General features: G+C 39.7%; 1 protein-coding gene across 7 annotated transcripts in view; it reads left to right on the top strand.

Annotated features, from left to right (window-relative positions):
- Positions 1–24,617, top strand: part of CSMD3 (CUB and Sushi multiple domains 3) — a 1,888,113-nt gene that overhangs the window by 1,589,990 nt on the left and 273,506 nt on the right. For all 7 annotated transcript variants that reach the window (XM_077271102.1, XM_077271099.1, XM_077271098.1 and 4 more), the window contains 3 exons: positions 8,070–8,258; positions 9,979–10,156; positions 16,567–16,712. In XM_077271102.1, the coding sequence (XP_077127217.1) occupies positions 8,070–8,258; positions 9,979–10,156; positions 16,567–16,712 (513 nt within the window). The remainder of the gene's footprint in view (positions 1–8,069; positions 8,259–9,978; positions 10,157–16,566; positions 16,713–24,617) is intronic.

The raw sequence follows: 24,617 nt of genomic DNA, 5'->3' as shown, positions 1-24,617 counted from the left end.
GCAATTACAAATGAAGCTTTAAGCGATGGATTTTAATGATTTACCAGCTTAAGTGCATTCAGACTGGCAGAACACTCCTTAAACAACCATAAATAGCCTCACTGATACCATGCCAAGGCTATAAGTGCAGGGATTTTTGTGTGTGGCTCTCATACTCTGTATAGAATTAATTAAGATATTTTGAAAATGTTGTTTCCATTCTTCATTATTTACATATCATTAACACATCTCTCCATCCCCTGATATACCACATTTCCAGGACTATTCCTTCTTGGTTTTGCAATTTCACTGTTAAAGAGTGTTTATACAGTACATAAAGGGATAGCAATTTGCTTAGCTCCACCTGTTCTATGTGATAGTGTCTACAGGTAGGGCCACATGTTCAGTTTGATAGGCACATTTCCAGTGTATGCAAATTCACTCTAATGCATAATAAAATAAACTATTTCACTAGTCTGATTTTGGTTTTAGCTATTCTATGAGGCAGGGTCCGACCCTTCAACGAGCCTTGAACTATGACCACGGTAAATGCCAAGCTTAAAAGTTATCTTCAGAGAGCTGTTTAAGGGGGTTAAACCACATCAATATAGATCAGAGTCTGGTTGACTGAATGAGATGTCCTTGATGGATGTACTTGGTCTTACTCTTAAGAGACCAGCTGAGTACAGTCTTGACACTGCTCTAAATGAAAAAAACATGACAATTATCTTTTTTGCAACAAAACAAAACTGTTGCTAGTGCCACTTATGAAAAGTAGCTATTCTACCATCAAGTCAATGTCTTCCAATATGACTTGTATACCTAGAACTTCTAGAGATAAGCAAATCTTATTCAAATTTGCCAGCTTTGCAGAAAATTAAATTGTTGGCAAATTAAAAGTATTTTAACGCTTCCTATAACCCTAAAAAACCCTCTGAGGTCTCCTAGAATATAATGCAAACTCTTTTAAGTTCTTTAAAGAATACGTTAAAATACATTATGTTAAAACACATTCTTAGCAATGTTTGAGTGACATCAACATACAGATACAGCTATTATCAAATGGATTGTAAATTGTCAAAAGCAACAGCCTATACCTCCCACACTAATCTTATTCATTGCTGTACTGTTGAACACACTATCTATACAGTTTCTTCAGTTTTTCATGGTTTTATTTCCCTATCTATGTGGCTAAACTGCAACCTGTGATGTCCTGTCACTATCGAGATTCACGATAAATAGCTTCTGCATTTCCTCTCTGGTAGCTTTCTCTCCTTTCTGTCACATGCAACATAGAATATTCAATTATGTTAGAGAGCTAATGTATATATTTTCTAATATAAAGCATTGTCAATAAGATGTCATACTCATTTGAGCTCTAGAAGAACCAATATTTCCCCCATTGAGGATTTCTCCAAAGCACGGTTCCCCCTTTAAGTATACAACATTTGTTGCATAATTTTTCAGTCAATTTAATAAAAGTAATTTCTAAACTTTCCCCGAAGATGGTTGTAGATTAGGGGACAGTGACTGAGCTTCCAGAAACTTTTCCAGTGTTTGCACAAAGTAACATATTTGGCAGAATAAAATAATTAATTATCAGCAAAATGATAACATAGTTGGAAGAAATTGCAAATTTTCTGCGTTTCCGAAACAACAGGTTTTGGAAGACCATCACTCTTATATATCAAAAAGTCTTGAGAAAAGGTTTAATTGCCCTGAAAGAAGAAAGTTAATTTTGTAATTTAAAAGAATGTTCCCTGTTATAAATTTGAAAGGAAGTGAAAATTTGATGTATTGGCAGTTCTGCTCACATGGACATCAAAGAAAGGCGAATGTATTTGTATTCTACGGCCCTACTCATTTGAATGATATTATAATGTGGCAGCATTAAACCAAATCTTGTCACATTTAGTAAAGTTTCATGGCCAAAACTAAAGTGTAGTGTAATAAAAGCTTTTCCAAAATTATACCTTTACCTAAAATGTTTCAAAAGAATATAGTTGTGGGCTCAGTCAGAGGTATAGGGCATGAGGATAACAATGTAATGAGAATAGCAGGAAAACCAAGATGTTTGACATACAGCCTGACCAAACTCAAGACACTTTGCAAATAGCATATTCATCGCTTTAACATTTACGGTAACCTTTTAATTCATATCTGGCTGATATTTCAATTTCTACATCCTTCTGGGTGTCTTTTTGAATGTTCAACCGCAATGTTCTTTATTAGTTATTAATTCATTATTAGTGTTGAGCGATACCTTCCGATATTCAAAAGTATCGGTATCGGATTGGATCGGCCGATATCCAAAAAATATCGGATATCACCGATACCGATACCCGATACCAATACAAGTCAATGGGACACAAATATCGGAAGCTATCCTGGATGGTTCCCAGGGTGTGAAGGAGAGGAAACTCTTCTTCAGGCCCTGGGATCCATATTCATGTAAAAAATAAAAAATAAAAATAAAAAAATATGGATATACTCACCCCTTCAACGGACCCTGGCTCTCACCGGTGCAAGCGTCTGCCTCCGTTCCTAAGAATGCAGTGAGTGAGGGACCTTCGATGACGTCGCAGTCACATGAGAGGTCACGCGACTAGTGTTGAGCGATACCGTCCGATACTTGAAAGTATCGGTATCGGAAAGTATCGGCCGATACCGGCAAAGTATCGGATCCAATCCGATACCGATACCCGATACCAATACAAGTCAATGGGACTCAAGTATCGGACGGTATTCCTGATGGTTCTCAGGGTCTAAAGGAGAGGAAACTCTCCTTCAGGCCCTGGGATCCATATTAATGTGTAAAAGAAAGAATTAAAATAAAAAATATTGCTATACTCACCTCTCCGACGCAGCCTGCACCTTACCGAGGGAAGCGGCAGCGTTCTTTGTTTAAAATTTGCGCTTTTCTTTCCTTACGTGAAGTCCCGGCTTGTGATTGGTCGCATGCCGCCCATGTGGCGGCGACGCAACCAATCACAGCAAGCCGTGACGTAATTTCAGGTCATTCAGTATTTTAAAATTACGCTCCGGCTTTGTGATTGGTTGCGTCGCAGTCACATGGGCGACGCAACCAATCATAGCAAGCCGTGACGTAATTTCAGGTCCTTAAGGATTTTAAAATTACGTCCCGGCTTTGTGATTGGTTGCGTCGCAGTCACATGGGCGACGCAACCAATCACAAGCCATGACGTCACGGGAGGCTGGACACGCGCGCATTTTAAAATGGGCGCGTGTCCAGCCTCCCGTGACGTCCCGGCTTGTGATTGGTTGCGGCGCGGTCAACCAATCACAAGCCGGGAGGCTGGACACGCGCGCATTTTAAAATGGGCGCGTGTCCAGCCTCCTGTGACATCCCGGCTTGTGATTGGTTGCGGCGCGGTCAACCAATCACAAGCCGGGAGGCTGGACACGCGCGCATTTTAAAATGGCTTCCCGGCTTGTGATTGGTTGACCGCGCCGCAACCAATCACAAGCCGGGACGTCACGGGAGGCTGGACACGCGCGCATTTTAAAATGGGCGCGTGTCCAGCCTCCCTCGGTAAGGTGCAGGCTGCGTCGGAGAGGTGAGTATAGCAATATTTTTTATTTTAATTCTCTCTTTTACACATTTTTACATTAATGTTGTTTCGATACCGATACCCGATACCACAAAAGTATCGGATCTCGGTATCGGAATTCCGATACCCGCAAGTATCGGCCGATACCCGATACTTGCGGTATCGGAATGCTCAACACTACACGCGACCAATCACAAGACCGCGACGTCATCGCAGGTCCTACACTCACTGCATTCTTAGGAACGGAGGCTGCCGGTTGCACCGCTGAGGTCCAGGGTCCGTCAGAGGGGTGAGTATATCCATATTTTTTATTTTTATTCTTTATTTTTTACATGAATATGGATCCCAGGGCCTGAAGGAGAGTCTCCTCTCCTCCAGACCCTGGGAACCATACGCACCGCACACGCCTGGGAACTTATAGGAACTTCTAATTCCGATTTCCGATATCACAAAATTATCGGAACTCGGTATCGGAATTCCGATACAGCGAATATCGGCCGATACCCGATATTTGCAGTATCGGAATGCTCAACACTATTCATTATATATTCCCAGAATTAATGACCTAACCCCTGATCATTTGTAGTACAGTTATTAAAAAAGAACATATGCATTAGCTGATACTTAATAGTTTGGTTGCTTTTGAAGGTTTTCTGCTATTCTGACACCTCAGTGGCTCTGCAAATGAAGCCCATAATATATTACAAGCAAATTTGCACTCTAAAACTCAATTATTCCTCTCTTCCTTTTGAGTGATGGATGTGGACCAAAACAGAAGTTTCTCACCTCATGTTGGGTACTGCCGCAGTTAAGAAAAATTGCATAAAAACTTGTGGGTTGCATTTTCTCCTCTTCCACCTTGGGAAAGTGCAAATGTGGGGCTATATCAACATTTTGGTGAAAATAAAATGTTATTTTATTTTTATTTAAACATTCAAAATAAAATAACAAAAAAAAGAATCGATACTCATCTCCACTGATCCCCTACCTTAATCATGTTGATCCTCCTCTGGACTTCCACTGGTCTCTGCTTCCTGGTCCCGCCCAACAAACAGGAAATGCTAGTGATATAGAGGGTCAAAATGATAGTGGAAGAGGATCACTTGAGGTTAACGCTAATTTTTAATTATTATTTATTGCAACTGTAGTTTTTTTTTTTTTAAATGTCAACTTAACAGAAAGGACAACCCATTCATTGGTAGAATTAGATTTCCTGCCTGGTTATTTACACTGTGCATATTTCATGATTCCACCTTTCTGTGTGTCTGTATGAAGTTATTGATGGGCGAAAATGCTTGGATAAAGTCTTATCTGAGTGTGCTCGTGTGTTATCGTGTGTTATTATGTTCACAAACACCTGTGAGGTCTTCCTAAAATACTGGCAATCCATGCAAGTGTTCATCTGTCTAACAACCACAAAATATGCAGCCACGGGGACACAAACAAAATATACGAGCACGCCCAAGATGCTCGGATAACACCTGAGCATGCTCGGATAAGATGTTATCTGAGCACATTCACCCATCACTAGATGCAGTGGCTAACCATCTGCCTTCCAATCTGGAGCAGGGGCATGCTGAGCTGTCAGTATTTGATGGACAGCTCAGGTGACCAATCGGATGCTGAAGCGTGCTTGTCTGTCAGTGTCTTGAATGACAGTTTAGCGATCCAATCAGAGTTAGGGTTTTGCCTGAGCTTCACCAATATGTCTCCTGTTCAGGTAATTTCCAGGATATTTAGCTAGCCTTCTGCCTCAGACTAGTGACAATTGTCGCTTCTTGCTCACTGGTGTATGTCTGCCTTGTTTCTCTGTGCTCTGATCATCCATTTGCTTTTACCCTTCTCTTGGTCAACTATTTTACTGGCTTTTGACCCCTGGACTGTGACCTGACTATTATTTGTATCACCCCTTGGTCTATGACAAAGCCAGACTTGTGGCTTCTTTGTGTGTAGTGACCAACGTCACAGCAAGTTTGTTCATCATTCTGGCAGATAATATCCTATTCTAGTGTTTCAGTCAAATATAATGGAATTTACAGTTGAGGATTTTCTGAGACAGATTTGAACAAAGCCAAATAAATACCAATGTGATCAGAATGTTCGTGTGAGAAATGCCAGATGCCATACAGCCACTCGGCCTTTCCATACAAGTCAAAGAAAACTAAAAATATTTTTGCCCCAGATGAAGTAAGGCTCAATAGAGGAGTTGATTACCAATCTGTTCCTTAAAACGTCCATTACAAATCAATGACAATTATAAATAATGTAAACTAGGATGAATACAAGTAGACATAACTTCAGGGTGGTGGCAATGGGTAGGGAACTTTATTTTGAACAACTTTCTGCATCTTTAGCTTAAAAAAGTTTCTTAATTATTTTGCAGCATTATACAGAACTGAGAGATAATGTTTTAACTTATTAATATGCAAATTTTGCCTTTAGTAAAAAACATTTCTGATTTTCAAGCTGTGAAATTTTATGCAAATATCTAGAAGTCATGGTGTGCTCCAGCTGAGCTATTTTGGGTATTAACACTTTATGTCGGTAGATACAAGTATATATGAAGTCATTCGAAAAAGTACAAATCTATAAACTATTGTTAGATTTCTCTTCTTTGGCAGAATGTAGTCTGGTAAATGTTTCGCTTACGAGCCTTGTTACTTTAGTCTAGTGTGTGTATTATATTTAAAGGTTCTCTTCTATGGGAATCTCTTTTTTGTCAAAACGATCAGAGTATGTCAACCAAAAGAGACTACTTCCCATTCTCTGTAATTTTTGGGGGGTGCAATATGGTCAACGTTGGGGTTGTAGGCAAGGGGTGACCATCAAGCAGAGGCATGTTGCAAGGAAAAAATAGAGGAGACAGACTGTATAACTTTATCTCAGATATACAAATTTTGATGGTTACTCAGTACAGATCATTCTCCTGATGGTTGCAGTAGTACAGTTTACAGACTTATTAGTTACACTAAAATATATAGCAGCTTTAGTAATACCAAACCTTTTTTACAGTCTGGGTAAGTTTAGTATACCACGGTAGTTTTAACATAGTCCTAGTCTGTGTTTCAAAAATTCTGTGATTGGATAATAATTAGTGATGAGCAAGTGTACTCGTTGCTCGTGTTTTCCCGAGCATGCTCGGATGATCTCCGAGTATTTGTAAGTGTTCGGAGATTTAGTTTTTTGTCACCTCAGCTGAATGATTTACGGCTACTAGCCAGGTTGAGCCGTAAATCTTTCAGCTGAGGTGACGAAAACAAAATCTCCCAACACTTACAAATACTCGGAGATCACCCGAGCGTGCTCAGGAAAACCCGAGCAACGAGTATACTCACTCATCACTAGTAATAATTCCTGGCTGTAACCATGATTTGCAGCTCAAAAATACATAATTATTTATTTATTTACCATCTTTCATCTTGATCTTGAGACATGGCGATTTGATGGATAAACGCTCTGTAAGAAGATTTATCTTGTCCAAGCCTAGATAGGTCCACCAGGGACCTATTATCTTGCCATTATCTTGATAGTATCAAGACATTGGGGTTGCTGGTCTTCCTCTTTGCTTTGTTCTTTCTATTCTTCCGACCATGATATCCTTCCCCATTGATTACTGTCTTCATATGATGTGTCCAAAGTAGGCAAGTTGTAGCCTCATATTCCTTGCTTAGAGTGACGTTTTTGGCTTGATTTGTTCGAAAATTTATTTGTGTGTTTTTCTTGCCATCCATGGTACTGATATAAAATAGCAATATAGGGCTTAAGTCTCAAATATGGCTTACTCCTTACACTCCAGACTCTCTTCGCCCTAGTGGGCACTACTTTGCTTTACAGGAACAGAAACTTCCTTCCTTCTCTTTCTCTGTACCAAACACCTAAAACAATCTTTTTGACACTTTATTGTTCTTACAGGTACAATAGCTCACTTACTTAAGTGAACATCATTGGAACTGAAATTCCTGCTGGGGTTTAGAAAGTTATACCCAACTAGTCAAAAATTGATGACTTACAAACATCCAGAGATATGTATTATGTTATCTAGGCATCGTATTACAAAGTTAGAAAGAAGTAACATTTTGCCATACTCTGTCGGGAGATGTTTATGTTATATGTATTTTTGTGTGGCTATAGAGTGATTATGATTTGGCTTGCAGACGGTGAAGGGTTTTGGTAGCACGTCTTTAGCAAATTAGAGCACAGGTAAAAGTGCCATAAAGCATAGCAAAGCTTTGTGTTGATTTTTTTTTAGAAAACAAGGAGTTGGAACTCCAAAGTGATTCTAAATGTATTTATAATTTGCATTAAAGGCTCAATTTCAACTTTTATTTTGCTTATAAAGTAATAACAATGCTACTAATAGGTTTTCTTAATATCATATAACAATACTGATGCTTGAAGTCCATGAAAAGTCATGCTTTGGAATTAAAAATGTCTACATAGAACATTCTAGAATTGTTTCTTGTTCTAATGTATTGCTCATACAATTTCCTAAGTATTTTTTCTTGTTTCTATTCCTAGCCTATCAGCTGCAGAGCTGTCCTGATCCTCGGCCATTTCGCAATGGATTTGTAATTGGGAATGATTTCACTGTGGGACACACTGTATCGTTTGAGTGTTATGCTGGATATTCACTGATTGGAGAATCTGCCCTCACATGTCTGCATGGCGTGAGCCGTAACTGGAATCATCCAATACCTCGCTGTGATGGTATGGTATCCATGCCTAGTTCACTATTTTGCATGATGACAAAAAAGAGAAATGATGTACAAACCCCCTTTTTTTCCAGCCCTAGCATTAATTGCAACAGGAGCCAACCCTTATTGCCCTATCTTTAATATTATACCAGAAAAATAAATCCCCCAATTCCAGCCAGTCTCCAGCCCACCCAAAAATATAACCTGTGTTTTCTAAAAGATGTCCCCAAGACTGGCAGTGTATTAAGTTAAGAAGACAATCAAACATTGTAGAGGTTTAATTTTCTGTCCACTTTTAAGAGTTCTTTCTAGGTTTATTGTTTTGCTATAGGACATCATTAAAGGAACATATCCAAGTATTGTGTATAGAAATAAATGTTGAGTTATAGGCTTTTGCATTTAAGTTTTCCTCCAAAAATGCTCTGCTTGTGAAATTGCTAAATTTTGTGTCATGTATTAATAATCTGAAAATCCACATTAAAATCTGATGGAATATATACTCCAATGAGAAAAGACAAGATTCCTCATTTGAAACAATGAGTTCCTAAATTCAACCTACCACCCATGACAGCTCTCTCGAAATAACTGTACATGGAAAGAATACGTGAGCCACCAGCAGCGTCAGGGTTACACCTTGTGAATACGAAGGACTCCTGAGCTCATGTCAATCGCTGAGAGGACTCCACATTTGGATTTTGCTGACCATGATAAACTGTAATTTCAGGAAGACTAGATCATATTGATTATTTAGTAACAGTGTCTGGACGGTCACTACTTTATACCATTGTCAGACAGGGCATGTGGTGAGAATTTCCATTTATTTTCAATAGTAGACAAAGTAGAAGGTAATTTAAAGTTCTGCAGCCCTTTTCTTCATCCCTGCTGACACAGTATCAGATAGAAAACGATACCTAAAGTAATTAGAACATCTCATCCAAAGAGGGAAATGCAAACTATAGAAGGAATTCATCTCAGGGAAGAATTTTTGAAGCTGCGTGGTCTTGATTTGCACCAAATTTATTGTCATGCCATGATTGATAAATTTGGCACATTTTTATAAGATCTACTTAAAATTGCAAAAAGTGGCAGTAGTTGCACAAAAATTTAGGCAAAACAATTTTAAAGCTTTGATAAATTCCCCTTTATGTGTCTGAATGATTGAATGAATGAATGAATGAATGAATGAATGAATGAAGTCTGGTGAATCCAGCAGCCTCTGCACTGGTATAAGCAATATGTAGATGCATACCAACAGGAAAAATGAAATTTCAGTATGCAGGCCAATGCAAACTGTGACCAGTGACGGGCTGAAGGTCTACTGTAATATTATGAGCAATGAATACTAAATTAAGGAGAGTTCAGCAGCACAAATGACAGAGACAGACTTCATAAACACTCAGTACATCAATTTAACTAGTTTTATTTCAAACTTTTATAAAATAGAAGGTTAGACTTCAAAAATCTCTGATCCTTTAAGGTTTACTTTCAATTTTTACAAATGCCTCATTTTTCTTAGTTGGGTTTCTCATAACATGTTGTTTAATTTTCTCGGAATAAAAGAAAAACTCTATTTCCATAGCTGTAGTACTTCTTGTTTTGCCTGCAGCTTAGCAACTTGGATGGCTCAAGTGCATGTGCTTGAAAAGCTCTTCTGTATGTCTCTCATGAAGTCCCACAGACTTAAGCATTTACAGCAGGTCCTTACCATTCTTGTTTGTTGAACTCTTTTGCAGCTCTCTGTGGAGGGAATATAACAGCAATGAATGGTACTATTTACTCCCCTGGATATCCAGATGAGTACCCAAACTTCCAAGACTGCCTGTGGCTGGTGAAGGTTTCTCCAGGAAATGGGATATACATCAATTTCACAGTCCTCCAGACAGAACCGATTTATGACTTCATCACTGTATGGTAAGAAGTCTTTTTATTTCTTACTTTTGGGATTAATTAAAATGATTCTCTTAGTTTTGTGTTTTTTCTTAATATTCTGCATTTAGCAGAGTGCACAAAATGATGGAAAATGGTAGCAGGCTTTTTAGAAATATACAGATATAGCATTGGTTACCTTTACAAGCACACCACATATTTGGATTTTTTTATTGTTGTTTCAAATGACTTAGAAAAGTTTAAGTTCCTCAAAAAATATTTTTCTTTAAAATTTATATTTTGAACAATGGTGCGCACTGATAATTAAGAGGGTCAGTGCTCACTTTCTGTTTTCATTGTACATTGATGGCTAGTTGTCCACAGCCACAAAATTGCTCTGGCATCCATGTAGGTGCCTACATGCCCTGCTTCTACTTATGATGCTCTAAAGCTCTGCATCGTGGGACAACAAAGAGATAGTCCTGTGAATGTCTATGAGACGTCTGTTCAATTCAGTCTGGTAACCTGGAGGTTAACTTCTGGTTTGTGTTTGTTACCTGTATGGGGCTGCTAGCTATTTAAGCTCCTGAATGCCTGTTCCTTATTTCCAGGTACAAGCTAAGCTTTTTCCTTTTCACAAATGTGTCACTTTCTGCCCTGATAATTTGATTTCTGTTGATTGAGCTCATATTTTGACAATTCTTCTGCCTGACATTTTAGTAACTAGTTTAGATTTTTTATTGATGTGCATTCTGACCATTTTCTGCCAGCTAGCTTAATCAGCCAGCAACCTATTTGTTGGACCCAAACCAGAGGACCTTGCATAAGTCCATATCTTTGTACAGGGATTAAAGGGTGAAAACCAGAACAATACCTGGGATCTGGTATATTGGGGTGCCTAGAGTAAAGGCTGTCCATAAAGTCCTCGTAAGAACTGCATAGCACAGAGCTACCATTATAATTACCCCTAGCAAACACTATTATTATTATTTATTATTATTATAGCGCCATTTATTCCATGGCGCTTTACATGTGAGGAGGCGTATACATAATAAAAACAGGTACAATAATCTTGAACAATACAAGTCACAACTGGTACAGGAGGAGAGAGGACCCTGCCCGCGAGGGCTCACAATCTACATGCAACAATAATGTGACCATAGGGATAATAACTATTTTTGGTTGTAAATCAGGCAATTATTGGATGTTACTTGGCAACAGATGCAACTTAATTAATTTGTCAAAATTATGTTATAATATTAAGAAAATAACATCTGGGATGACTTTTTTACCTTTGCGTTTTGCAGTACTATGATGTTCCTCAAAGCCTCAGAAACATTCTTATGAGCCTCAGTTTACTTTCCTATCTCTGATACACACTAAATGGCCGATTTAATCAGATGACTACTAACCTATAAGTAGAATTTTAGAGTGTTAAAGTAACCCATTGACCTCCGACTAATGAATTCCATACACATTAGATGAAAGTCTGGATAGCCCCTTCATTACTACTGATAATGTCATCCCCAACAGATGACATTGAGAGAAGAATCAGCCAACTGGAATTTTGACGCCTGACTCTTTAGCTCTTCAGGGGAGATTAGTGATTCAACACAACATCCAAACCAAGGAGACTCTGCAAAAAAAGTGTCATTGATATGTAAAGATTTGTAGACTCCCTTTAAATATACAGTAGGTGTAAATTATGTTGTACAACCTTGCAAATCAGCATAAAATCTTATTAACACAAAAAGAAAAAAATTTAACCCGCTCTTATTGCTGACTCCTAGGATGCCTGTGCCTCATGTCAGAGCATGTCTCATATGTATTGCAGATTTCCATCTATTTCAGATGTTATTTATCTCCAAATAAATGTTTTTGTCAGAGCTTAGCTGTCTGATCTAAGATCTCACACTCCCCAGACAGTAGAGAAACTACAGATACAGGCAGCGTGTAGCAGGTTTATCTCTCCATACAGCTAACAGATATTCTGCAAGATGTTAGTCATTTCTTCTTTGAGAGTGATGCATGAGCTTTTTTTCTTTACTATCATTTCATCCAATGTTACATTATTTTCTAGACATAATGATAAATCAGGTGTTCTTATAAAACATATAAAGAATTAACACCTAGATGAAAAAATCTGCCTATCTTCTACCTACAGCTAAATCTCAGCACCTTTAGTGCTGGCATTAAATATACCTAATATATCCAATTACAGATGTAGAAGCTGCCAGCTTGTCTCCTTGTATACTAATTAAATAATATTTGTGTAATACCGCTAGTCTTATTCATGTTGAGTCAGTTTGGACAGATGCTACATTTGTATGCAACTTACATATATATTGTTCAATTATCAAAGGGGTCCTAAGCTGTAGGCTGTATCTCAATGGCAAGAGTTGAAAAGAAAGAGGGAGATATGGATCAGACAGTTCTTGCGGGGGAAAGTCGCTGCCAGAATTGCATGTGTATGTGCAGCTACGGAGAGATAGATGTCTGACAAAAGCAATTTTGGCCAACAGCCAGCCAATGTATATCTCCAGGTCAAAGAGGGGATGGATAAGGTTTGGGTCAATATTATCATAAAAGGAAGGATCTAGCATTTCCAATATACCACTTTCCTGGCTTCAGACACCTTGGGAGAGATTGGTTCCCATAAGGTTTGGGTCAATATTATTATGAAAGGAAGGATCTATCATTTCCAATATACCACTTTCTTGGCTTCAGACACCTTGGGAGAGATTGGTTCCCATCAAAAGCTAAAGACAATTTTTGACCCTAAGCTGTCTTAAAGTTTTCTATTACTTTTAGGAAAATTCCAAACACACTTTTCAAATGTCTTTGACATTTATTAAAGGCAGTCTCAGTTAAATATACATGGTCATTTGTGTATTAAATACAGTCACCGTCATTGAACTGTGTGACATTGTGATATTTTAGAAGTTTTGCAACTAAAATATAAAGTTTAAAAAGTGTAGCAAGGAAAATAAAATTCATAGACAATTTTACACTCTCTGCCATTTACAATATTCCAGACCCAAAAATGCAACAAGAAGCAACAAATATGACTCAGCATAGATATGTTTATTAGTAATTGTTCCCATTTTCAGGTTTACCTAATAATGTTTCATAGGTTGAAAAGTTCAACCTTCCTCCACCAATTGTACATTTTGCCACTAATTTAACTTTATCCCACAATGTTATGTGCATCAAGGAAATTATCCAGCCCTTTTTTTAAAAGCTGTTATAGTGTCTGCCATTACTTCCTCTTGTGCTTGGGAATTCCACAGTCTGACTGCCTTAACCCTTTCATATTTAGGTGCCGGAATTGCCTTTCTTCCACAAGTGCCCCCTGGTCCTTAGTATGGTCTTTGGAAATCATATACCAGTGTTTTGTACTGGCCACACATATATTTATACATGTAAATGAGATCTCCTCTGAGGCGTCTATGTGATAAGCTAAACAATCCCAACTTTTGCAATGTCTCATCATATGAGCGGCCTTCTATCCCATGTAATAATATAGTTGCCTGATTCTAACTTTCGACTATCCATTTTAAAATGTGGAGCTCAAAACTGGATCCTATATTCTAGATATGGCCTCACTAGTGATTTACAAAGAAGTAAAAAATATGTTGAGATCGCAGGATTTTATTTCTCCTTTTATACATCCTAAAGTCTTGTTTGCTTTTGGGCTCCTGCCTGACATTGAGTACTGCTGCTCCTCTTACTCATCACCAGAATCCCCCATCCTTCTCTTGTTCTATAGTCCCAAGTATACTCCCATTTAATGTGTATGCAGCAATAGGATTACTGCGTCCTAGGTGCATTACTGTACAATAAACCTCATTTGCCAAGTGCTTGCCCATCAGGCATCTTATTCAGATCGGTTTGCAATATTGTAATGTAAAGGTCAGATTTAAAAAATTCAACATAGTTTGGTGTCATTGTCACTCAACACTTAGGAAAGGCTTCCCACAAAAAAATACACCCTTTTTCTTGCAATTGTCGGGGGAAACATACAACGTGAACACACCCTCCAACTGCTTGGGTTCCTCTAACTTCGTAAGCATAGGTTCACCCCCGGCCTTCCTTCTAACACCGTGATCTTGTCCCGGAAAGCGGGCTCAGAAGCAGGTGGTCTTACCCGTCTGTCCCTCAGGCATATAGCCACCCTCCAAGGACATAGCAGCCTCCAATGACACAGCAGTTTCATACATTGCTAATGCATCCTTTAACCTTTCAGTGAGGCCCTGAAGGTATTTGCTTCTGAGAGCCTGGTCATTCCATTTGGTATCAGTTGACCACCTGCGGATTTCAGAGCTATAAGTCTTCACTGAACGATTCCCTTGCTGAATGTGACGCAGCTTGGATTCAACCAAGGAAATTTGCTAGGATCATCATAGATCAGGGCAAGAGCCCTTGAAAAACTCCTCCAGAGACTGAAGACACAAAATCCTGTGGCAGAGAAAGAGCCCAGGACTGAGGTTCCCACTGCAACAGTAAAATAACAATTCCTACTCATTGCTCTTCATCTCCAGAGGAGTAAGGACGAAGTTTAAAGTACAACTTGCATGCCTCTTGAAATAGAAAAAACTTGTCCCTATCCCCAGAAATCCTGTCCGGGAGGGCAATTTTGGGTTCAAGATGATCGGTCAAACCACAGGATCCCCCGCAATAGGATTCTGCAGCCGCTGCCAGTGCTGCTGGACCTCAGAACGAATGTCAATCACCTCCAGTGACAACCTCTGCAGCTGCTCTGCTAGCACAAAGCAATGGGGACCATGAACCCAGCAAAAGAAAAAAAAACCCACACAGAAAAATCACACAAAAAAAACAAGTGTCAGTTTTATTTTTCTTTTGCAAAAGTGAAAGGTGGTTGATAATATGAAGCACAGTGTAGGAAAGGCTAAGTGCAACACGAATGGATAAGGGAAAGGGAACCAAACACTAGGGAAGGGGGGAGTGGAGACCCCTATACAGATATTATGTCACTCTGTCTGCCCTATCATCCCTTTATAGGATCCCCACGTATCGCAGAGCAGGTTACCTAATCTCTGCCTGACCCTGGCCTTAAGCCCTGCACTGGGAAGGGCAGGATAGGCGCTAGTCAATCCCCACTACCACTAAAGACAGATGGGATACAGAAACAAGAAGGAACACTTAGCTTAAGTAGTCTAGGAGAGAAACATGGATGTCCTCCAAACACCAGAGAGGAGGATAGCCGACTGCTATAACTCCAAGCCGCAATAGGGAAGTAGAAATAACAAATATTAACCATGCCTTCCAGTGGCAAGCTAGGAGTTATATACACCCCACTCCAGGTTTGTCAACCAGAGCTGGAGGAGGTTGCCACTGGGTCCTAAAGTCAGAAGGCTCAGAAAGAAGCCTGCAAAGCAAACTGCTGAGACCTTCTGCAGGTGGTTGCAGAGCGATGGTCTGCAGCCTCTGACACACCCATGACAGTTGTCAGCAAAGACTGACACTTTACTCTCAATCCATCCACAAGGTCATCAATAAACAGGTTAAAAATAATCAGTCCTAGCACAGATCCCAGCGGTACACCACTGCTGACTGCGTCCCATTAGGGGCTCGTACGGGATAATAGAAAAATTACTAATAAATATATCTATGCTGATTGTGCAATTTTTTTTATTTTTTTCCTTTTTAAACGTAGAAATTTTGAAATATTTTACATCTCAAATCTCTTTAGTAAACATATTTGGTGTATGTATTTCGGCAAATGTCAAAAATAGCCATAGACCCCATTGAATCAATGAAGGCCAAAACCTTTTGGTTTCCATGATGGTGTATAACTGTATCCAATGGTAAATATCTGCCACCCTGTGAGTAGACAGTGCCATATGGTGAAGGTACTGTATATGTTGGTTATATGTATATCTAATGTGTATTTTCATCAAGATGTGAACAGAAATTCTTGGAAAAGTTTATCAATATTAGAATGGTGGGGGTCCAAAAACCAACATTTCTGCCAATCTGCTGATTTGAATTACTCTTAGATGTAAACAGTTGAGGAGCAGAACAGCTCAGCTCCATTCAATGTGTAGCTGACGGTTACTGCAGATTAGCTACTATTCTTTTGAAGGAGCTGATCTGCAGAAAACACTATACAATTTGTCAGAGCTGTGCTTTTCAGCTCCTCATCTGTTAACAGAGCTGAGAACAACTGATCAGTTGGGTTCCCACCGTTCAGATGTTCAAGACCCATCCTCATAAACATCATAGTAGCTAAACCCCCATTTAGGACAAAAAGGTTAATCTGTGCTACTAATAGTTTCATGGAGAAAAATGATCAGCATAAGCCATCTCATGGATTTAGTAGACACATCAGTGCTTTAGTTTTGCTTCTTCCGACTGTTTTTGCCATGATTTTGTCAGAAATATGGCAGGTAATTCATATGTAGAATACAATAAAACCTTCTCATGTCTTCTAGGGATGGACCAGACCAGACGTCTCCACAAATAGGACAGTTCAGTGGTAATACCGCTCTAGAGTCTGTTTATAGCACTTCAAACCAAGTTCTGATAAAGTTCCATAGTGACTTCACAACCAGTGGCTTCTTTGTCCTTAGCTACCATGGTGAGTATGTGTTTTTTCTTAGACTAAGAAGCCAATTCATCAAAGTGTTTTTCCAAAAAGGATTTTGAAAAGTTGCACTTTTTTATGCAATGTGGAGATTTTATGACTTTTCAAGTTTTTACGCAAGTTTCACGTAACTCCGCCAAAATGGGCAGAGCTGTAGAGGAGCTGTAGGAAGACGGGGTGAGACTATGCTCACTCAAAATTTTAGAAATATGGCTTCAGCACTTAAATGGAGTACCACTTTGGGCGAGGTGCACGGAGGCTGTTAAAGGGAACCTGATAGTTAATACATCCTGCCCAATCCATGGGCTCCATGTATCCAACACTGGCTGTAAAATTCCATCCAGGTATGTTTGACTCTGAAACATTACTGCTTTTCAGAGATAAACATACTTTTAAAGCTCTCCTTGCATGCATGTATAAAGAGAGCCCTGTCACTCCAGAACAAAGGTCTGGGGAAAGTATGCAACTAGGTCCCCGATGATTTTTCTCAGCCAGTCAAACATACCTGGCTGAAATCATAAAGCCAGTACATGATAATCAGATGAGTATCAGTTGTCAGGTTCCTTTAATGAATTTGGTGCATCTTATTCTTGGATGTCCCACATTAGGACTGATGTACAAAACACTGTTCTTAATGAATCAGGACCTTTACAACCTCACTATTCATCATTACTTACATTATGTTATGTTATTCTTCATATAGCTAGATAATTGATTCTCTACTCAAAATTTGTAGACAATAAAGTTTAATCTTCTCTTGATGGCGTAATGTTTCAGCTAATTTCTGTATTTTTCAGACTATAGAACGCACTGGACCATAAGATGTCTTAGTGGAGGAAATTAGAAAAAAATTGAAGCCAAAAAGAGGGTCAATTCTATACTTAATATCCCCCATCCTGGTATGCATGGCCCCCTTATCTCTATCCTGGTATGCAGAGCCCCCATTTCTGTCCTGGTACGCATGGCCCCATCCTTATCCTAGTATGATTGGCTCCCCAACCCCATCCTAGTATGCAGGGACCTATCCTCATCCTGGTATGCAGGGACTCCATCTCCATCCTGGTTTGCATGGCCCCAATCCCTATCTTAGTGTGCTGGGACCCCATCTCAATCCTGGTATATATGGCCCCATTCTTATCCTGGTATGATTGGCCCCATCACCATCCTGGTATGCATGGCTCCATCCTTATCCTGGTATGATTGCCCTCAATCACTATCCCCCATATCCTGGTATGCAGGGATGACATCTCCATCCTAGTATGCCTGGCCCCATCCTTATCCTGGTATGCATGGTCCCATCTTTATCCTGGTATGATTGGCCTCAATCCCTATCCTGATATGCAGAAACCCAATCTCTGTCCTGGTATGCATGGCTCCATCCTTATCCTGGTATGATTGCCGTCAATCACTATCCCCCATAACCTGGTATGCAGAGATGACATCTCCATACTAGTATGCATAGCCCCATCCTTATCCTGGTATACATGACTCCATCCATATTCTGGTATGCATGGTCCCATCCTTATTCTGGTATGATTGGCCTCAATCCCTATCCTGATATGCAGAAACCCCATCTCTGTCCTGGTATGCATGGGCCCATCCTTATCCTGGTATGGTTGGCCACCTTACCTATCATAGTATGCATGGCCCCAGCAGAGAAAAAAACATTCTTACCTTCCCTGCGCTCCCTCGCAGTGTCCTGTTCCGGGGCCAGCAGCTGTTTTATGCTTGTAAGCAGCACATAGCAGTGAAGTCATGCGCTGCTTACAAGCTGCAGAGGACAGCTTCCAGAATACTCACTGTTCTCCATGCCGGGACTGTGTGTGTGGAACACAGTGAGTATTCATTGCTCTTTAGCGAGTACAGTGTCAGCCGGGTTCCTGCAGCTGCCGGGCTTTCACATATGCCACTACTAAAGGGAAGGAATATTCATTTCTCTTTAGCAGCATGCACAGTGATCATGTTCTCCGGTAGCCAAGACCCTCGAGATTTTCCTATGCTGGGGGTGCTATAACGTTATTTCTCAGCGCCACTAAAAAGCGGTTCTGAGGAATAAGTACCCTTAACTTCTGCCATTACAAGGCATATCGGCGGTCATTATGGGATTAAATAAAACCCATTAGAAAAAATATACATTAAGGCAAATAAAGATGCATTATAGTAAAATAAATCTTCCTGGATTGCACTCGAATGTTATCCAAGTGCTGTCCTATTTTTTTTCATGCACCCACAGACTCGCATTGCCGATTTTGATCTGACACCAAATTAAAAAATACATGTCTCCGATGTTTTCAGCTGACCATTTGGTCCAAGGAAAAAAATCGGACATGTACACAGCGTCTTAGAATATCATAGGTACGAGTGCTATCTGTGAAAACCATAGATGGCACTTGTTTGAGAAAATCGTTCTTGTGCACGGGTGTTTAGGGAATACAAGTTATAGTAGTGTATTCATTGTGATTTATACTTACATGTATAGATCTAATTAAATTAATACCTCCGCAATAAAATGGAAAGAAAACCATATATTTGTTTTACCCAAAATATTTACATAGCAAAAAACGAAGATGTCACCAGAATGTACGTATTTCATGTATACTTTGATCCTTCATATTTATTATATTTTTGCTGTTTGTGCTTCTCACAAAATTAGAATATCATCAAAAAGTAAATTTATTTAAGTTCTTCAATACAAAAAGTGAAACTCATGTATTATATAGAGTCATTAATCACAGAGTGATCTATTTCTAATGTTTATTTCTGTCAATGTTGATTATGGCTTACAGCCAATGAAAACCCAAAAGTCATTATCTCAGTAAATTAGAATACTTTATAATACTAGCTTGAAAAATGATTTTAAAATCCAAAATGTTGCCTACTGAAATGTATGTTTGTAATGACATTATATAATTTATGAGTTTCACTTTGAAGAACTGAAATAAATTACCGTAACTTTTTGATGATATTCTAATTTTGTGAGAAGCACCTGTATACAGCTCTGGCAAAAATTAAGAGACCACCACATCAAAACCCTGTCATGGGCAGCCCAATCTCCAGGCCTGAACACCACTGAAAACCTCTGGAATGTAATCAAGAGGATGATGGATAGTCACAAGCCATCAAACAAAGAAGAACTGCTCAAATTGTTGCGCCAGAAGCAGTGTGAAAGACTGGTGGAAAGCATGCCAAGAAGCATGAAAGCTGTGATTAAAAATCATGGTTATTCCACAAAATATTGATTTCTGAACTCGTCCTGAGTTAAAACATTAGTATTGTTGTTTGTAAATGATTATTAACTTATTTTCTTTGCATTATTTGAGGTCTGAAAGCACTGGTTTTTTTTTGTTTTTTTTTAATTTACCATTTTTCTTTGTCAGAAAAAAATACGAACTTTATTGCTTGGAAATTCGGAGACATCTTGTTAGAACTAGTTTATATAATAAAAGAGTAATTTACATTTTACTCAAAAATAAACCTATAAAGAGAAAAATCAGACAAACTGAACATTTTGCAGTGGCCTCTTAATTTCTGCCAGAGCTATATATATATATATATATACATATATATATATACATATATATATATATATATATATATATATATGTATATGTATATACATGTGTGTGTTGGTTTACAGTCTACCACTTTTCTTTTTGCAGTGTCATTGTCTTTTACTTAACCTTGGATATCTTCTTGTCCTGCATTTAAGTTCAATTCCCTGTGCAGTTCAGCGTTCAGGTTCACTGAAACATCTTCATGACGATAACCTATTTTGAACACTCTAGAATTGTAATTTTTAGCAATGTCTGACTTGTTTTACTTGTTGCTTTACAGTAAAGATAAGTGGTTAATAGTTTACACTTATGCCCAGGGCACAAACACTACATCTGCTTTTTACACCTCTATACAAATGGTGATAGTGGGCAAGGGAGAACATTTGATGAAGCTACACGAAATGATTCACATGTAGATGCCTTATGGTTGGAGAAATGCAGGCTGCAAGGAAATTTTGAAGAGTAGCTATAACATTATTTACAGGTTAATTTACAAGTATTAGCAGAATTGGAATGGCATTTTAAAAGTTTTATTAATAGGGAATCTGTCATCAGGTGTTTCCAGTATAAAATAGGGTCAGCCACCTGTACACCCTCATACACAGCAATCTAGAATGCTGTATATATATCCCCAATGCGCTCTGTATAACACAAAAATAACCTTTATTATACTCCAGTGTGGCACAGTACAGTCTAATTTGTGTCACTAGTCTTGATCCGGCGCCTCCTCCTCTTTTCTTAGGATCGCCGTTTTCCTTCATGTGGATGATACATCCAACGTCATCCACACAGTGTCTTCCATAGCGCTTCTGCCCAGATGCACTTCTCTCTGCCCTGGCGAGGACAGAGCAAAGTATTATAGTGCATATGTGCTGGTGCTCTCTGGCCTCTCCCCGTGCATACACATTACAGTACTTTGCTCTGCTCTCAGCATCTGCCCAACAGTGCGATGGAGAACACTGTGTAGATAACATAGAACGTGTCATCCACACAAAGCAAGAAGGAAAACAGCAATCTTAAGAAGAGAGGAGGCCCTAAAACAAAACCAGAGATGCCCTTTGGACCAGACTGCATCATAGGGCAGAATAACAAAAGCTGTTTTTTGTGTTATGCAGAGGGAATTGGGTATGTATATCCTATAGGTGAAGGCATACAGGTGCTGGCCCTGCTTTATATGGGGAAAATCTAGTGACAGGTTGTTAGGGTCGCGGAATGCACTAAATAAGATATGATAATAAAGTACATTCGCTACCCAGGTTCCACCATGCAGAGATGGTATACTGCAGCTAAGAGGACAATAACGAAACAAGCAGCGAGCATAACTGACTCGCACTGAGTTAAACGTCACTCAGCGGAGAAGTACGTGGCTGTGACAAAGCATAGCGACATGAAAGGAACTCTGCAGCAGAGATGTGTTTATAGGCACACAGCCGCAGAGTGATAATGGCACTAAATGCGAACCCTGTTAGCTTCACAGGCGTACGCATGCCCCACTGGGGCAGGGGAATGGCAGTGGACTCCAATCACTCATAGAACTTCTCTCCAGAAAAGCTGGAATTCTAAAGACCTGATGCAGGCCCTGAATTCGTACACAGAATCTCCTCTCCAGAGGAGCCGGAATTCTAAAGGCACTAGGCCTTCCCTGAGCACATACAACTGAGTCCACAGCACCGATAGATTCCTCACACACAAAAAACATAAATGATCTTAGTGCACCGATGGGCATGCCAAAGATCCTTTTATAGATTTTCTCAATCAGACAGGACCTTGCTCATGGGCCAATCTGGAGCCAGAACAGGACATGAACATGTGACAGCTGACGACCAAAGACAAGTCGCCTCATGAGCATGCCTAGTTGAGGGAAATCTGGACTTAGTCTCAGAAGAGATCACTCGCTGTAGTCACTTATTAGTTACCATAGATGAACCCGCAGAGGCAGCGCTAACCATGCTCACAGACTGAGTCTGTGCAAGACGCAGACACCGAAGTCTTTGCTGAGCAGCATCCACTGCGGTCGGAACAGAATAGGAGATGGCAGAGAAAGATAAGGCTTGGGATCTATCCTGTGCAGCGGAAGAATCCCCATGCCTAACGTACGTCCCCTTTAACCGATGTGGCATCTCATTAAATACATTTATGAGGACTTCATTGGAAAACCAAAAATAGTTTGTTCTAATATAAAGTTACAATGGGGAAAATAAGTATTAGATCCCTTGCTGATTTTGTAAGTTTGCCCACTGACAAAGAAAAAAAAGGAAAAAACACCGTGATTACTACTGTAGCAGGTGCCTAGGTAAGATTCCCAAACAATAAAATAGTATACAATATAAACCTGGCACTCAAGTGCCAGGTTTATCTTGTATACCCACTGACAAAGACATGAACAGTTTATAATTTTAAGAGTAGATTAATTAAATAATTAAATACTTATTTCTCACTGCAAAATGCAAATAGATTTATATAATTTATACAATGTGATTTTCTGGATTTTATTTTTGATATTCTATCTCTCAAAGTTAAAATTAACCTACCCTTCAAGGTATAGACTGTTTATCTCTTTGTCAGTGGGCAAACTTACAAAATCAGCAAGGGATCAAATACATGGGATAAAAAAGTATTTAGTCAACGACCAATTGTACAAGTTCCCCCATTTAAAAAGATGAGAGAGGCCTGTAATTGACATCATAGGTAGACCAAAACTATGAGAGTCAAAATTGAGAAAACAAATCCAGAAAATCACCTTGTCTGATTTGGCAAGATTTATTGGCATAGTCATGTGTGACCCACCTGTTCATAGATGAATATATTATTATTATACATTTTTATAGCGCCATTTATTCCATGGCGCTTTACATGTGAAAGAGGGGGTAAATATAGACAAATACATTAAACATGAGCAAAAAACAAGGCACACAGGTACATAAGGAGGGAGGACCCTGCCCGCAAGGGCTCACAGTCTGCAGGGGATGGGTGAGGATACTCTAGGAGAGGGTAGAGCTGGTTGTGTGGCAGTTCAGTAGGTTGAGGATCACTGGAGGCTGTAGGCTTGTCGGAAGGGGTGAGTCTTCAGGTTCTTTTTGAAGGTTTCAATGGTAGGCAAGAGTCTGATGTGTTGGGATAGAGAGTTCCAGAGTATGGGGGAAGTGTTATGATCCTAGTGGCTGAGGATCACAAATCTAACCAGCTAAGTAGAAGAAAATAGGACGAGCTCTGGGGATGTGGTAACTGGACTGACCGCAAACCTGATCCTAACCGCAACACTATAGGCAGCCGTGGAACGTTTCCTGAAATCCTAGACGTCTCTTCACGGCCTGAGAAACTGACTACCCCTAAAGAGAAAGTAAAGACCTCACTTGCCTCAGAGAAATAACCCCAGAGATATAGAAGCCCCCCACAAATAATAACGGTGAGTTAAGAGGAAAAGACAAACGCAGAGATGAAACAGGTTAAGCAAATGAGGCCCGCTAACGCTAGATAGCAGAAAATAGCAAGGGATCTGTGCGGTCAGTAAAAAACCCTATGCAAAAATATCCACGCAGAGAATGCGAGAACCCCCTCACCAACTAACGATGTGGGGGGAGCAACTCAGCACCCCAGAGCACCAGCAAGCTGGGAAATCACATATTAGCAAGCTGGACAAAACTCATCATATACTAGGAAACATATTGAACACAGATGAGCAAAAATAAGAAAACAAAACTTAGCTTCTCTTGGAGAGACTGATAACGGATGTAGACAGGAGCAATCAGAATAGCACTGAATACAACGACAACAGGCAAGGAATGAAGGACCAGCTGGATTAAATAGGAAACCTAACTAGCAGATGACAAGACAGCTGATCCCAGCCAGAAACCTGCAAAATAACAAAAAGAGCCACCAGGGGGAGCCCAAAGAGAGAACTCACACAGTACCACTCACGATCACAGGAGGGAGCCCGGAAACAGAGTTCACAACAGTACCCCCCCCTTGAGGAGGGGTCACCAAACCCTCACCAGAACCCCCAGGGCAATCAGGGTGAGCCACATGGAAGGCACGAACCAAATCGGCCGCATGAACATCAGAGGCGACAACCCAGGAATTATCCTCCTGACCATAGCCCTTCCACTTAACCAAATGCTGAAGCCTCCGTCTTGAAATACGAGAATCCAAGATCTTCTCCACCATGTATTCCAATTCTCCCTCAACCAGCACCGGAGCAGGAGGCTCAACAGAAGGAACCACAGGCACCACATACCTCCGCAACAAAGACCTATGGAACACATTATGGATGGTAAACGATGCCGGGAGGGCCAAACGAAATGACACAGGGTTGAGGATTTCCAAAATTTTATAAGGACCGATAAAA

This window comes from Ranitomeya variabilis, chromosome 6 (assembly GCF_051348905.1).
Source record: "Ranitomeya variabilis isolate aRanVar5 chromosome 6, aRanVar5.hap1, whole genome shotgun sequence".
Taxonomy (NCBI): Eukaryota; Metazoa; Chordata; class Amphibia; order Anura; family Dendrobatidae; genus Ranitomeya; species Ranitomeya variabilis.
This window is presented reverse-complemented; position numbering and strand designations above follow the sequence as displayed.